This window comes from Pelecanus crispus, chromosome 3, assembly GCF_030463565.1.
Source record: "Pelecanus crispus isolate bPelCri1 chromosome 3, bPelCri1.pri, whole genome shotgun sequence".
Classification (NCBI taxonomy): domain Eukaryota; kingdom Metazoa; phylum Chordata; class Aves; order Pelecaniformes; family Pelecanidae; genus Pelecanus; species Pelecanus crispus.
The window spans coordinates 57,749,995-57,762,336 of record NC_134645.1 but is presented as its reverse complement, the minus strand read 5'-3'; the positions used below and the strand labels follow the sequence as shown (position 1 = coordinate 57,762,336).

At 42.2% G+C, this 12,342-nt stretch overlaps 1 protein-coding gene across 1 annotated transcript in view; it reads right to left on the bottom strand.

Annotated features, from left to right (window-relative positions):
• Positions 1-12,342, bottom strand: part of ADGB (androglobin) — a 138,216-nt gene that overhangs the window by 16,895 nt on the left and 108,979 nt on the right. The window contains exons 28-29 of the mRNA XM_075707698.1: positions 9,727-9,926; positions 8,432-8,543 (exon numbers count right to left, since the gene is read on the bottom strand). Of these exons, the coding sequence (XP_075563813.1) occupies positions 8,432-8,543; positions 9,727-9,926 (312 nt within the window). The remainder of the gene's footprint in view (positions 1-8,431; positions 8,544-9,726; positions 9,927-12,342) is intronic.

Genomic DNA, 12,342 nt, shown 5'->3' with positions numbered 1-12,342 from the left:
ATTTATCTAGTTTCTAGGATACGTAGTATTCTAACTGCTTTTAATATGTGTTGGTTTTTTTCCTGTCCCTTAACAAGAAATTCTAAAATACTCTGGAAAAAAAAGAAAAACTTCTGTAATTTCTCTGTCCCCTTCCTGGCTTGAATACACTGCTTGTCCTTAGGACCTTTCTTAGTCTTGCCTCCTGCCTAAATTCTTCTCCTAGCAGTACAGAAGTAATACATATCCCCAAACAGGACTTTTTTTCCCCTCTTGTCAGAGCATTTTCTTAAATTATCAGCAGGCACATTACTCTAGTTTCAGTAGAAACTTCTAGGTTTGGATGTACTTTGCCAGGTCACTGTGCCTATATATTACACTTCATCGGTCTCTCTGACTGTAGAAGCAGTCATACTTATACAACTGTTCCAGATCCCTACCTAAAGCTGAGCCTGTGATGGTGTGCTTCCTCCCGCCCCCCAGCCTGACCTTTATTTCCTGTAACCCTGCTCAAGCAATAACCACCAGTGGCGGTTGTAATGGATTCATCTGGTCATGATGGCTGCATCCATCTCAAAGTGAACTCAGGGGAGACAGATAACAACACAATAGCCAAGTCCTAATTTGAGCAATGCACCCACCTAACCACAGTGCTGGTCAATGTCTGATTCAAGCCAAATTTGGAAGAAACTAACATCTGTAGTTGGTATGCAAATATGACGATGAGTCAGTCATCTTATCCCATAAATAGTGAGCAGTCCAAGAGCCCTTTGAGCTCTCCTGCACAGCAGTGGGCTGCACGACAGGATCTCCCCTTGAGTAGGGATGCCTCTCAAGGTTACGCCTGCTGCAGAGATCCATTACTGCTTGGTACTGAGAGATTCCTTGTTGCAACAGATCCTTGGTAAGTGACTAATAGCTTGCTAAATTTTGTAAGCTTCACTAAGATTATATCTTAGATTGATTGTGCACATATAATCCTTTGGACATAAACTGATGACTAAGTCTGGGACTAGGATTGGATACACCCGCACCTAGACTCCTCTGAGTAGGAGTTTAGAAAGCAAGGGGGTCCTCTCTGAACCTTGTGACTCAAAGGGAGAGTCTCCCTGATGCATCCAACTTATCAATAAACATATTGCTGCTCCTCTCTTATGAGTGAAGTGCATCACTCCATCCGTGAGAGATTGTCGTAGTCAGCAGGATGGTAAGCAGCATCACCGATTATTTATGGAGGCATTGAGTGAACCAGAGTCCCAACTTCTCAGAAGAATGGGCTTGTGACAATTGGCATAATTAGGAAGCCATTGAAGAGCACCTAGGGTAACTAGGGGCTGTACAAAGGATGGAAAAGGGAAAGGAGTTATCTGCAAGATGCTAGGCACTTGTTTAGAAGTTGCTTATCAAGAAAGGGAGAACAGAAATAGAAAGAAGCAGGACCTAGAGAAAGAAATAAAAGGTAGAAAGGCAACTGAGTTGTTAGTATCTTTAAAAATTGAACATCTGCAGAAACAGTTACAGGAGGAAAAGGAAAAAGGACAAAAGTTGGGAGAAAAGGTTTGAGATGATGCTTATGCAGGCTCCCCACCCCCTGACATCGTACAGATCAGGAAACTAATAGTATCCCTTGAAGATTGGGATGGGAACATCTGGGGTGATCCCAATGATAGCGAGCCAGAAGGCAACAATCCTTTGTTCCCCACAAATCCTCCTCAATATGAAGCCAGACCCGTTGTTAAAACAGAAAGAACTGTGGGATCTCGGGATGGTCACCTGCGACATACTACATGAACCATTCCCTGGGATCCATTGCAATTGACAGACTTGCAAGAGAGATACAGCAGAAAACCAGGTGAAGCTGATATTGAATATTTGTGGCGAGTATGCCTAAGTGGCGGTGATCGGATAATGTTGAGTGCGGATGAAGCAAACGGCTTTTGGGGTCCAAGAGTTTTCTTAAATTTAGGACCCAACAGGACAAATACACCGCATTCTATCACCAGCTGAGTAGTTTATTAGGCTGGAGGAATACACACCATGGAGTGAGGTGAACTCTCAGTAATCCCCATTAAATCTCAAAGTGCCCTACAGCCATCACAAAAGCTGCTTGCATACCAGCCATGCACGAATGAGGACCGCGTGACAGAATCATAGAATCGTTTAGGATGGAAAAGACCTTTAAGATCATCCAGTCCAACCATTAACCTAACATTACCAAGTCCACCACTAAACCAATTAAGGGTAGAGTAGCAACCCCACGCCTCCTGGCTTGGTGGCTGGATCATTTATAATGAAAGTAAAAACTAGGAATCATTAAGATTGGAAAGGATCTCTAAGATCATCATTCCAATCATCAACCCAACACCACCATGCCCACTAAACCATGTCCCAAAGTGCCACGTCTACCCATTTTTTGAACTCTTCCAGGGATGGTGACTCCACCACATCTCTGGGCAGCCTGTTCCAATGCTTGACTACCCTTTCCGTGAAGAAATTTTTCCTAATATCCAACCTAAACCTCGCCTGGCGCAGCTTGAGGCCATTTCCTCTTCTCCTATCATTATCTACTTGGGAGAAGAGACCAACACCCACCTCACTACAACCTCCTTTCATGTAGTTGTAAAGAGTGATAAGGTCTCCCCTCAGCCTCCTCTTCTCAAGGCTAAACAACCCCAGTTCCCTCAGCCGCTCCTCATAAGACCTGTGCTCCAGGACCCTTCACCAGCTTCGTTGCCCTTCTCTGAACACGCTCCAGCACCTCAATGTCTTTCTTGTATTGAGGGGCCCAAAACTGGACACAGTATTCCAGGTGTGGCCTCACCAGCACTGAGTACAGGGGGACAATCACTTCCCTGCTCCTGCTGGCCACACTATTCCGGATACAAGCCAGGATGCTGTTGGCCTTCTTGGCCACCTGGGCACACTGCTGGCTCATGTTCAACCGGCTGTCAACCAGCACCTCCAGGTCCTTTTCGGGCAGGCAGCTTTCCAGCCACTCTTCCCCAAGCCTGTAGCATTGCATGGGGTTGTTGTGACCCAAGTGCAGGACCCGGCACTTGGCCTTATTGAACCTCATCCAGTTGGCCTTGGCCCATTGATCCAGCCTGTCCAGGTCCCTCTGCAGGGCCATCCTACCCTCGAGCAGATCGACACTCCCACCCAGTTTGGTGTCGTCTGCAAAATCCCTGAGGGTGCACTCAATCCCCTCATCCAGATCATTGATAAAGATATTGAATAAGACTGGCCCCAAAACAGAGCCCTGGGGAACACCGCTCGTGACCGGCTGCCAACTGGACTTGACTGCATTCACCACTACTCTGTGGCTCGGCCATCCAGCCAGTTTTTTACCCAGTGAAGAGTACACCCATCCAAGCCATGAGCTGCCAGCTTCCCAAGGAGAATGCTATGGGAGACTGTGTCAAAGGCTTTGCTGAAGTCCAGGTAGATGACGTCCACAGCCTTTCCCTCATCCACCAGGTGGGTCACCAGGTCATAAAAGGAGATCAGGTTGGTCAGGCAGGACCTGCCGTTCATGAACCCATGCTGGCTGGGTCCAATCCCCTGGTTGACCTGCACATGCCTGTTGAGCTCACTCAATATGAAATGCTCCATAATCTTTCCCGGCACCGAGGTCAGGCTGACAGGCCTGTAGTTCCCCAGGTCCTCCTTCCGGCCCTTCTTGTAGATGGGCGTCACATTGGCAAGCGTCCAGTCATCAGGCACTTCCCCTGTTAACCAGGACTGCTGATAGATGATGGAAAGTGGCTTGGTGAGCTCCTCTGCCAGCTCCCTCAATACTCTTGGGTGGATCCCATCCGGCCCCATAGACTTGTGAGTGCCCAGGTGGTGTAGCAGATCGTTAACTGCTTCCTCCTGGATTATGAGGGCTCCATTCTGCTCCCCATGCTCCCTGATGCCCCACTATCTGCTACAGTCGGTTTTGCAATGTTAAAACCACTGATTAGAGGAGCCCTGGCAATTCTTAAACCCTATGTAATTGCAAAAAGGAATGAGATTAAAAGTGATAGTGAATATAATAAAAAACAGGGCAATAATGCTCCTAAACAACTCCCTAAATGGGTGGAATTAATGCACAGCATTGTTAACTACAGTAATGAAATGGGCTGGGAAGATGCACCAGCTGAAAAAAAAAAGAAACCTAAAGCCCTAGGGAGAAGAGCACAAGGTGAGACCTGTAAAATAGGGAACAGACACTAAATCAAAGGGAAATAAATCTAAAAATCTGCAAACAGAATATTGGGAATGGAGAACTGAGTTATGGAAGAAAGTATTAGCTCTAGGCATTCCCAGGGAAGGGATGCAAGGTCAGCCTACTAGCATTATTTTAAGTCTGATCGAAGCATTCCAGAAACTTGATAATGGTGAAGGGGGGGAGTGTATTTGGACTCTGCTGGTGCCAGTCCCCAGAAAGGGAGATAATCCTTTCCTCCCCCTTAGGGAGGAATTGCAGGACATGAATTCAAAAAAACAAGTAATGCCTGGAGGGCAATTGGGTCTGCCTGTCTGGCAAGCAGAGGCTTATCAGTGGGTAAGTGATGATGATGGCCCATATATTTTGATTCCAATTGCTCCTCAAGGACAATTGGTGAAGTTTTTAATAGATACGGGAGCACAAATTTCACTAACACAACAAGATGCCAAGAAGCTGGGCATGCGATCCAGACAGCAAAGAGTTAAGATTAGCAGTGTGAAGGGAGTGTTGTGTGTCACACTGCCACGGTCAGTTTGTGGCTCCCAGGGGAGAAGTGCATGTTGACTACTTGCTTTGCAATTAAAGATCATCATGAAAATATTTTAGGTTTGGATGTTTTAAACAGATGAACCTGGTGCCTGCCAAATGGCAGTGTGTGGTCCTTTGGCTCAGACATCGATCCCAGCCCTGGCAGAAATCAGGAGGCTACTGTGTGTGTATTTTGTGCAGCCCCTGCACTCCCCAATTCAAGAATTACTAACCTACTGCAATATCCGATTTCTGCTGTGGCATGAAACAGAATTTCTGAAGTCATAGCTGATTTGGACAAATGACAAATTAGCTCCAGAACCCACTCCCCATACAACTCACCTGTCTGGCCAGTTCAGAAACAAGAGGGGAGGTGGCATTTGATAATTGATTATCAGTGCCTAAATGCTAATACAGCCCCGCTAACAGCTGCTGTACCAAACACTGCAAACTTAACAGCTACTTTGCAAGCAGCTGCACACCCATGGATGGTGGCGCTAGATGTAAAAGATATGTTCTTTATGGTTCCCCTAAAGGAGGAGGATAAAGAGAAGTTTGCTTTCACTTGGGAGGGAATACTATATACCTTTAACAGACTCCCACAGGGGTATAAACATTCACCAACAATTGCTCATGCTGCACTTGCTGAACTTTCACAGACAGGCTCACTCTCTCAAGAAGTGAAACCATACCAATATATAGATGATATTCTGATTGGAGGAACTTTCCCTGAGAAGGTGGGGGAAGTGGCAGCAGCAGTATGGCAAGCATTAGATAAAGCAGAAATTGAAATTTCACCTGGAAAATGTCAGGAGCCAAGTAAAGAAGTAAAATTTTTAGGTACTTGGAGGATAGCAGGCAGTGCAGTGATTCCTCCAGATACCTTAAGAAAAATCAAAAAGCTGCAAATGCCCCAGTAAAGGAAGGAGTTACAATAACTAATGGGAATTGTAGGTTATTGTAGGAAGCATGTACCTGGATTTTCTATCATTTCTAATCCATTATACTCACTCTTACAGAAAGACAAACCCTGGGAGTGGAAGTTAGGACATAAAGAGGTGTTCAAAACTCTAACTGAATAATTAAAAACATATCAGTCACTGGGACCAGTACACCCCCGTGACCATATTATAGCCGAATGGGGTTTCGCTGAATGTGCTACTTACTGTAACCTGTTCCAAACTGGCCTTGATGGGCCAGAAAGACCTTTATTGTTTAGCTCAACTGCATTTAAGGAAACAGAACAATGATACTCTGAATGGGAAAAGGGATTTTTATCTTTAGTCTGAGCAGCTAAACAAGTTGAGAAAACACATCAGGGGCAACCTGTGCAAACCAGAGGACAACTTAACTTACTAGAAGCAATCCTAAAGGGGACTGCTCCCCCAGAAGGAGTTGCACAAAAACCCACTACCAGAAAATGGTATGCCTACCTAACAGGAGTTGCAGAAAATATGCAGTTAACTGAAGGACCCACTATGGGTTCCAAATTGCAGATGCCCATAAACACAGACCCTTATCATTACAACAACTTTTTAAATCTTCACCAATTCTGAATGCACTGCCCCTCACTGAGGGTACACCAACAGAAAACGTGTGGTTTACGGATGCTTCAGCAAAAAGGCTAAATGGTAAATGGCAATATAAGGCCGTTGCATTAAATATTACCACTGGCAAACAAGTAACAGAAGAAGGTGAAGGCAATGCACAAGTAGGAGAAATAAGAGCGTTTTGGCAGCACAGAATGGAGGAAAAATCATATATGTAGACTCTTATGCTGTGTGGGCTGGTGCCACACAGTGGCTCTGTTAATAGGAAACCTTGAATGGGGAAGTAAATAGATCCCCCACTTTGGAGAAACAAAGATTGGCAATTATTACCAGGCATAGGAGGAAAACACCTTTCAAGATGGGATGGGTAAAAGCTCATGCTAAAGATAATCAACCAGCCACAAAGTGGAATCAAAAGGTAGATGAGTTAACTAAAATTAGAGAAATCACCTTAAATCCTGAGTGGTATTGGTTAGGAGAATGGTTACATCAAAACCGAGGTCACACGGGTAAGGAAACTCTTTGCTGCACAGAGTAAGGGCTGGCCCATAAACCAGAAAACTTGTGAAACTATTCTTACAAAGTGTCCCCAGTGTAGATTGAAATTACAAGCATATCATCCTGCTAAAGCACCACCTCTACCTATCAATTAAGGGAAAACTTTATGGTCTACATGGCAAATTGATTATATCAGGCCATTCAAATCCTCTGCGGGATATTGATACATCCTCACAGGAGTGGAAGTAGTCTCCAGCTTGCTTATGGAGACTTAGTGTTGGAAAGCTGATGGGCAAAATACGGTGCGAGGGCTATCATTCTGGTTCTCAAATCTACCTAATCCTAATGTTACCCAAAGTGATAATGGCTCACACTTCTTGTGTAAGGAAGTGCAAGACTGGGCAAAACAAGAAGGAATTAAATGGGTATTTCACACCCCATACTACCCTCAATCAAATGGGATGGTAGAAAGAGCTAATGGCTTATTGAAAAGGAATCTCAAACCACACGAGGCTCAATGGGACACGCGACGTCCCAAAGTACTCCATCAATTCAATAATTGATACAGGCCTACTGGAAGCCCTGTAACCTGAGCATTCTTTGTAAAAACTGAGCTTAGCGCTCCATCTACTGGGAAAAGAGAGTATCTGACAACATTACAGTCAGGACAGCCTGTGATGGTCAATTTACCATCCGTAGGTACTGTGCCTATGACCTTAACTAAACCGCACGGCCCACTTGCCTGGGAAGCTACCGATAGCAGTGGTGCAAAGCACAGAATAAGTGCATGATGGATTTTTCCTTCTTTTTAATGGGGCAACCTGTTCGGACTCTCCCCACTGAAACAAGTCTCTATTTTCCCTTACAGCACCCTGCAGGATAGCAGATGGAAATGCTGTGTTCATGTTGCTAGTCCAAACCCTGACAATATTGCTCCTCTTAACCTGTGGTTAAAGAACCCTAGAGCGGCTGTGGTCCCAAGCCTGTGTTACGTATACCAGAAGTACGGGACTAAATTCTAATGAAGACTTGGCCCTTTTAAAGGTAGTAATGTATGGAACTGAGGCATATTTAGAAAATGAATGTAGCAGAGGTTCTAAGGGTTTTGACTGACTCCCCCAACTCCAGGGAGTGACAGGCCAGGAGATAAAGGTAGGATGCTGGGTGATCAATGGATCCACCTGTGAGAAGGCATCTCAAATTGCTGCGTACTGTATCACACCAAATGGAACACCAAAGGATATGAAACCTTGTGCCGCTGAAAGATTAGACTGTTGGTAGAATTTTACCTTAGCCCAACCTGGTTTTGTAGTTTGCCTTTGGGATCACCATAATGTGAGATGACCCACCTTATCATTTAAACTTAGAATAGGCATTACTAGGCTTAGTACATTCACTCCATCCATGACAGCCCTAAGAAGCTCAGGTGAGTTTTGCAGAGTATTCTCTGATTTCTTTATAATTTGTGAACTGAAGGTATAGAATCATGCAATCAAACTTCATTTCTATGAACCACAGAACAAAGAGCTTTGTGGCTTAATTATTTCACTCAAGCAGTGAATAAAAGAAAAAATGTCATATGGTCTTGGCTTGTAGCAATTTAACATTTTTTTAAATCAGTAACATGATGCATTTTTCTAAATACATACTTAGATCAACTTACCTTTGATTTCCTTTTTCTCCATTTCTTTCAGTTCCTGAACAAACAGAGACTGACTCTCAGTAAGTGGCCAACTATTGTATAACACCAGTGCCTGTATGATATACTTGTGAGACTGTGAAAGAAAATGCAGTGTGTTAGCATGCTGAAGACATAACAATTGTAGTAAGCATTCAAAAGTCCCATAGGTTAGTAAACTGCCAGCTATTGAACTCAGCAAATAAAACACATAATTAATTTACAAGCTTGCACATTACAGTATTCACAAGAAGCTTAAAAAACTAGTGTTAATTCCACAGATTTTATTTTAATTCCTGTGAAATTAAACAATTACTCATGTGCTTATCAAGTGAAACTAAACTAGGCTATACAATAAGGAGCTACATTCCTTTAAGAGTTCTGTGTAATTTTCCTATGTATGCTATGTGCTAAAACTAAGACTTTAAGACCTACTACAGGGCTTTGAGCCCTAATAATAGCACTCAATAACGTCTTAATTTGAGGTAGAGGTGTCAGGGTCCATGGGTAATTTTAAACATTGTCTACACCAAACAGGAAATTATTCTCTTTAAAAATTGTTTTCCAAATTCTAAAACCAGTTCTGGGTCAAAGGAACAACCCTGGAATTTATTTCCCAATAATCTTTTTCTTTTTCTTGGAATATTTTGTTGCAATTGAACTCAATTATCAGGAAGAATCACAGTAGAGAAACACTTGGAGATAGAGAAACAAGAACTGGTTTAGAAAATAAATGTTATTTTTCTAAGATAGACAAATAATACTAGATGAATTCAAGAAAAATCCATGTTTTTGACATCCCTCTGAGAAACTTGGTTCAAGTAGCAGCTATTATGTGTGTGTTATTAAAGCTTTCAGCTGACTGGCAACAGGTGTTTCTCTATTAAAACTATGAAAGATGGCCTTCCCTCACATCATATTTCAAAGAAAACTCACATTGAAGCATCAGAAGTTTAATTTTATTACTGGTAGTTTTTGGCCCTTAGCTGAAAGTTATGCTATACTTGAACTGGATTTGGCAAATGAAGAACATTTAAAGATCAAATGTATCACCTTGATTTCAAAACAAAAATGACCTCTTGTTATTTGCTTATTCATATATGTACATTATCCTTTCTCCATAGCCTCATTCAGAAGCTACCAACAAGCTTAATTTTGCAGTCCTTGTTCTTGCCTCAGGATATCAGATCTCCACATGTACCAAAAGAATTATCAATACCCCTTCATTGTTGGTTTGTTTGTCTTTTTTTTCCAAATCCCAATGATTTGGAATCTCTTACTTGTTGTGGACTTCCATCATTATTTTGAAAGTTTTCCAAGAGGAAAGATTCATCTTCTAATACAGGTGGACCTTCTCGTACAAGTCCTAGCTTGAAAGAAGTTTTGCTGTCCTTTGAAGATGAAATATGACCTTTTTTTTTTGATCCTCCAGTTTCTGATTCCTTCTTTGTACTACTTTGAATAATCTGGGTTTTGCTTGCTGCAAGATGATGAAAAATGTCAGTGTTAATTTCCAGAAATTCTGTGAATTATTGGTATGAGGTAAACGGATGCACCCAGAAACTGTAAGAAAGAAGAATTACCATAGTCAATTTTCTCATTCTCACAAGGTTGCAATTAAAATTATGCTTATTCCAAATACTACCCTGATTTCATTCTGCATGCAAACCACAATTGTCTTCAAACTAAATAATGAGAAATTTGAAAGACTGTATATATTAACTGTTGTTACTATTTATAAAGTGTTAAATTTTTTCCCCTCAAAACCCCACACTTCTTTCCTGCACTAACCACCACAGCACCATGCTATATATTCCATAATACAGACAGCCTTGTACGCTGTATGAGGAGATCTCTGCGGAGCTAACCTAATTTAATAAATTGTGTGCATCTGTGGAAGGAAGGGAGAGATGCACTGGCCACAGTTCTGGCAACTCCTACCCTTACAGAAGTCTCTTAGGTCAACCTGACACAAAGATCATAGATGACTAAAGTTTAAAAAAAGCCAGTCTTGAAAAGAGCTATAGAACTATTTGTGGCCTATCATTTATAAAGTTATATCATTGTCTGATAAGGAAGGAATTAATGTGGAAAAACTGTGAAACCAGGAACATGCTAAAGAAGGGTTGTAACAGAAATATTAATCCAGAAAACATAAACTTGTGTTCATTTCTATGATATCTATGATATTATCTTGCCTGAATGTCTACAGAGAAAGGAAAGAGAATTCTAAAAGGGAATATCTCATAGAAAATTGAATAAGGGCAAAAATAACACCTCTGGGGAAGCAGCTTCACCTGTGTTACACTAACAATAGCTGGACCATCAACTGGGAAAGAGATATCTTTTTGACTTCACTGAGGACAGAAGGCTTTACTCTTCCCAAGGTTTATTGTAGAAGCAACGCATGATACTGTATCATTGCAACACTTCAAAATAAAAATGTACAGAGTTTCATGTGCGTTGACAAAACATCCAGGGAAGTTCACAGGAGTTGACAGGACTATTAGACCAGATTCAGCAAATTTTACAGGTGGTGTGTCGGTGTATAAATGCCAAATAAGAGGTTAAATGTGTCACTAGAAACTCACAGGGAGCCAGGAAATACTGTTTCTTATGGAAGTCAAATGCCACGGAACACTTGCTATCGCATCTTTCCTCTGCATAAGGCAGTGCTTCCTTTTTCGTAAGAAAATCAGTAGGAGTCAGGAAGTGAAAAGAAAACCTTGCAGAAATGCTTTCTTCAAGATGTCTCCAACTCCTAATCACAAGCTATGAGTTGCTCTTCTGCATGACATTCAGAATCTTTAGCACCTGAGCTATCTCTGTTGCTCTCCCCGTGATAAGAAGGTCTGTGAGAGAGACTTGAAGGAAGAAAATACTTGGTTTCTTCCAACCCATTTTTTAGAGTGATGCAACTCTGTGGGTGTTGTTTTGTAAAAGATAGGCCTAAGCAAGCCTGTATCTGTGGAATAGCTTCTCACTCAAATAGAGCCTGCTGAGCTTTCCAGGTATCAGTTAGCTTCCCATTCTGTGAAGCTGAGAGGAGACGTAACTCATAGTGTTTAGATTACCAAGTCTTTCAACAGAGGGACTGAAAGTCATAAGGCTTTCACTCAACAGAAGTGCATTTGGATGAAGAATAAGCATTATCCAGAAACCAGAGTCTTGCATGTTCTTTTACATCTGTGCGAAAACTGCTGCAAAGAAACAATTTGGATTCCAAATGGAAGAACAACTCTAAACACAGATATTTTCCAACTGGGTAACTTGCCTTTAGGGTACCATTTGCAATATTTGCATGAAAGTTTCTAGTCGGGAAGGGCCTTCAGTGCCTGCCTGAGCACTGTTATCAAGGGACAGTGCAAATAATTTACAAAAAGGTAGCTTTAAAGCAGTGAGGCAAACTAAATATACTCCTCCTTGTAGTCAACAGAGAGGTGAGCTCCTCTCCAGGAGATCTGATTTCTGGGCTTTAGGAGCTGTGCACTGCCCTCTGAAGGAGCCTACCTCTACCTATCAAGGTAGGTGGGTTTCAAGGGAGTTTGTATTCTTTAGGCTATAATTAGCTTTCATGAATGCCTCACTATCCTCCTCCTCTCTCTCTCCTAAATCTGAAAAGCATAAGTATTGAAGAATTCTATAATGGCTTGCCCAGAGGATAATCCTGCCATGAAGATAACTCAGCGCAGAATGGTGGAATCCTCCATAAGACTCATTCTGCCCTTGCTGGAAAGGTAACTTGGAACCAAGTTCCCAAAAATTCATACACAATCAAAATAATAGTTCTAGCAATGGTCACCAGGTGGTGCTGTGACACCAAATTTCTTAACTGCCTACATAAATAGTCAATCTTGGTTTTCCTAAGCAAAGCTCTGCCTAGAAGGAACTCATAC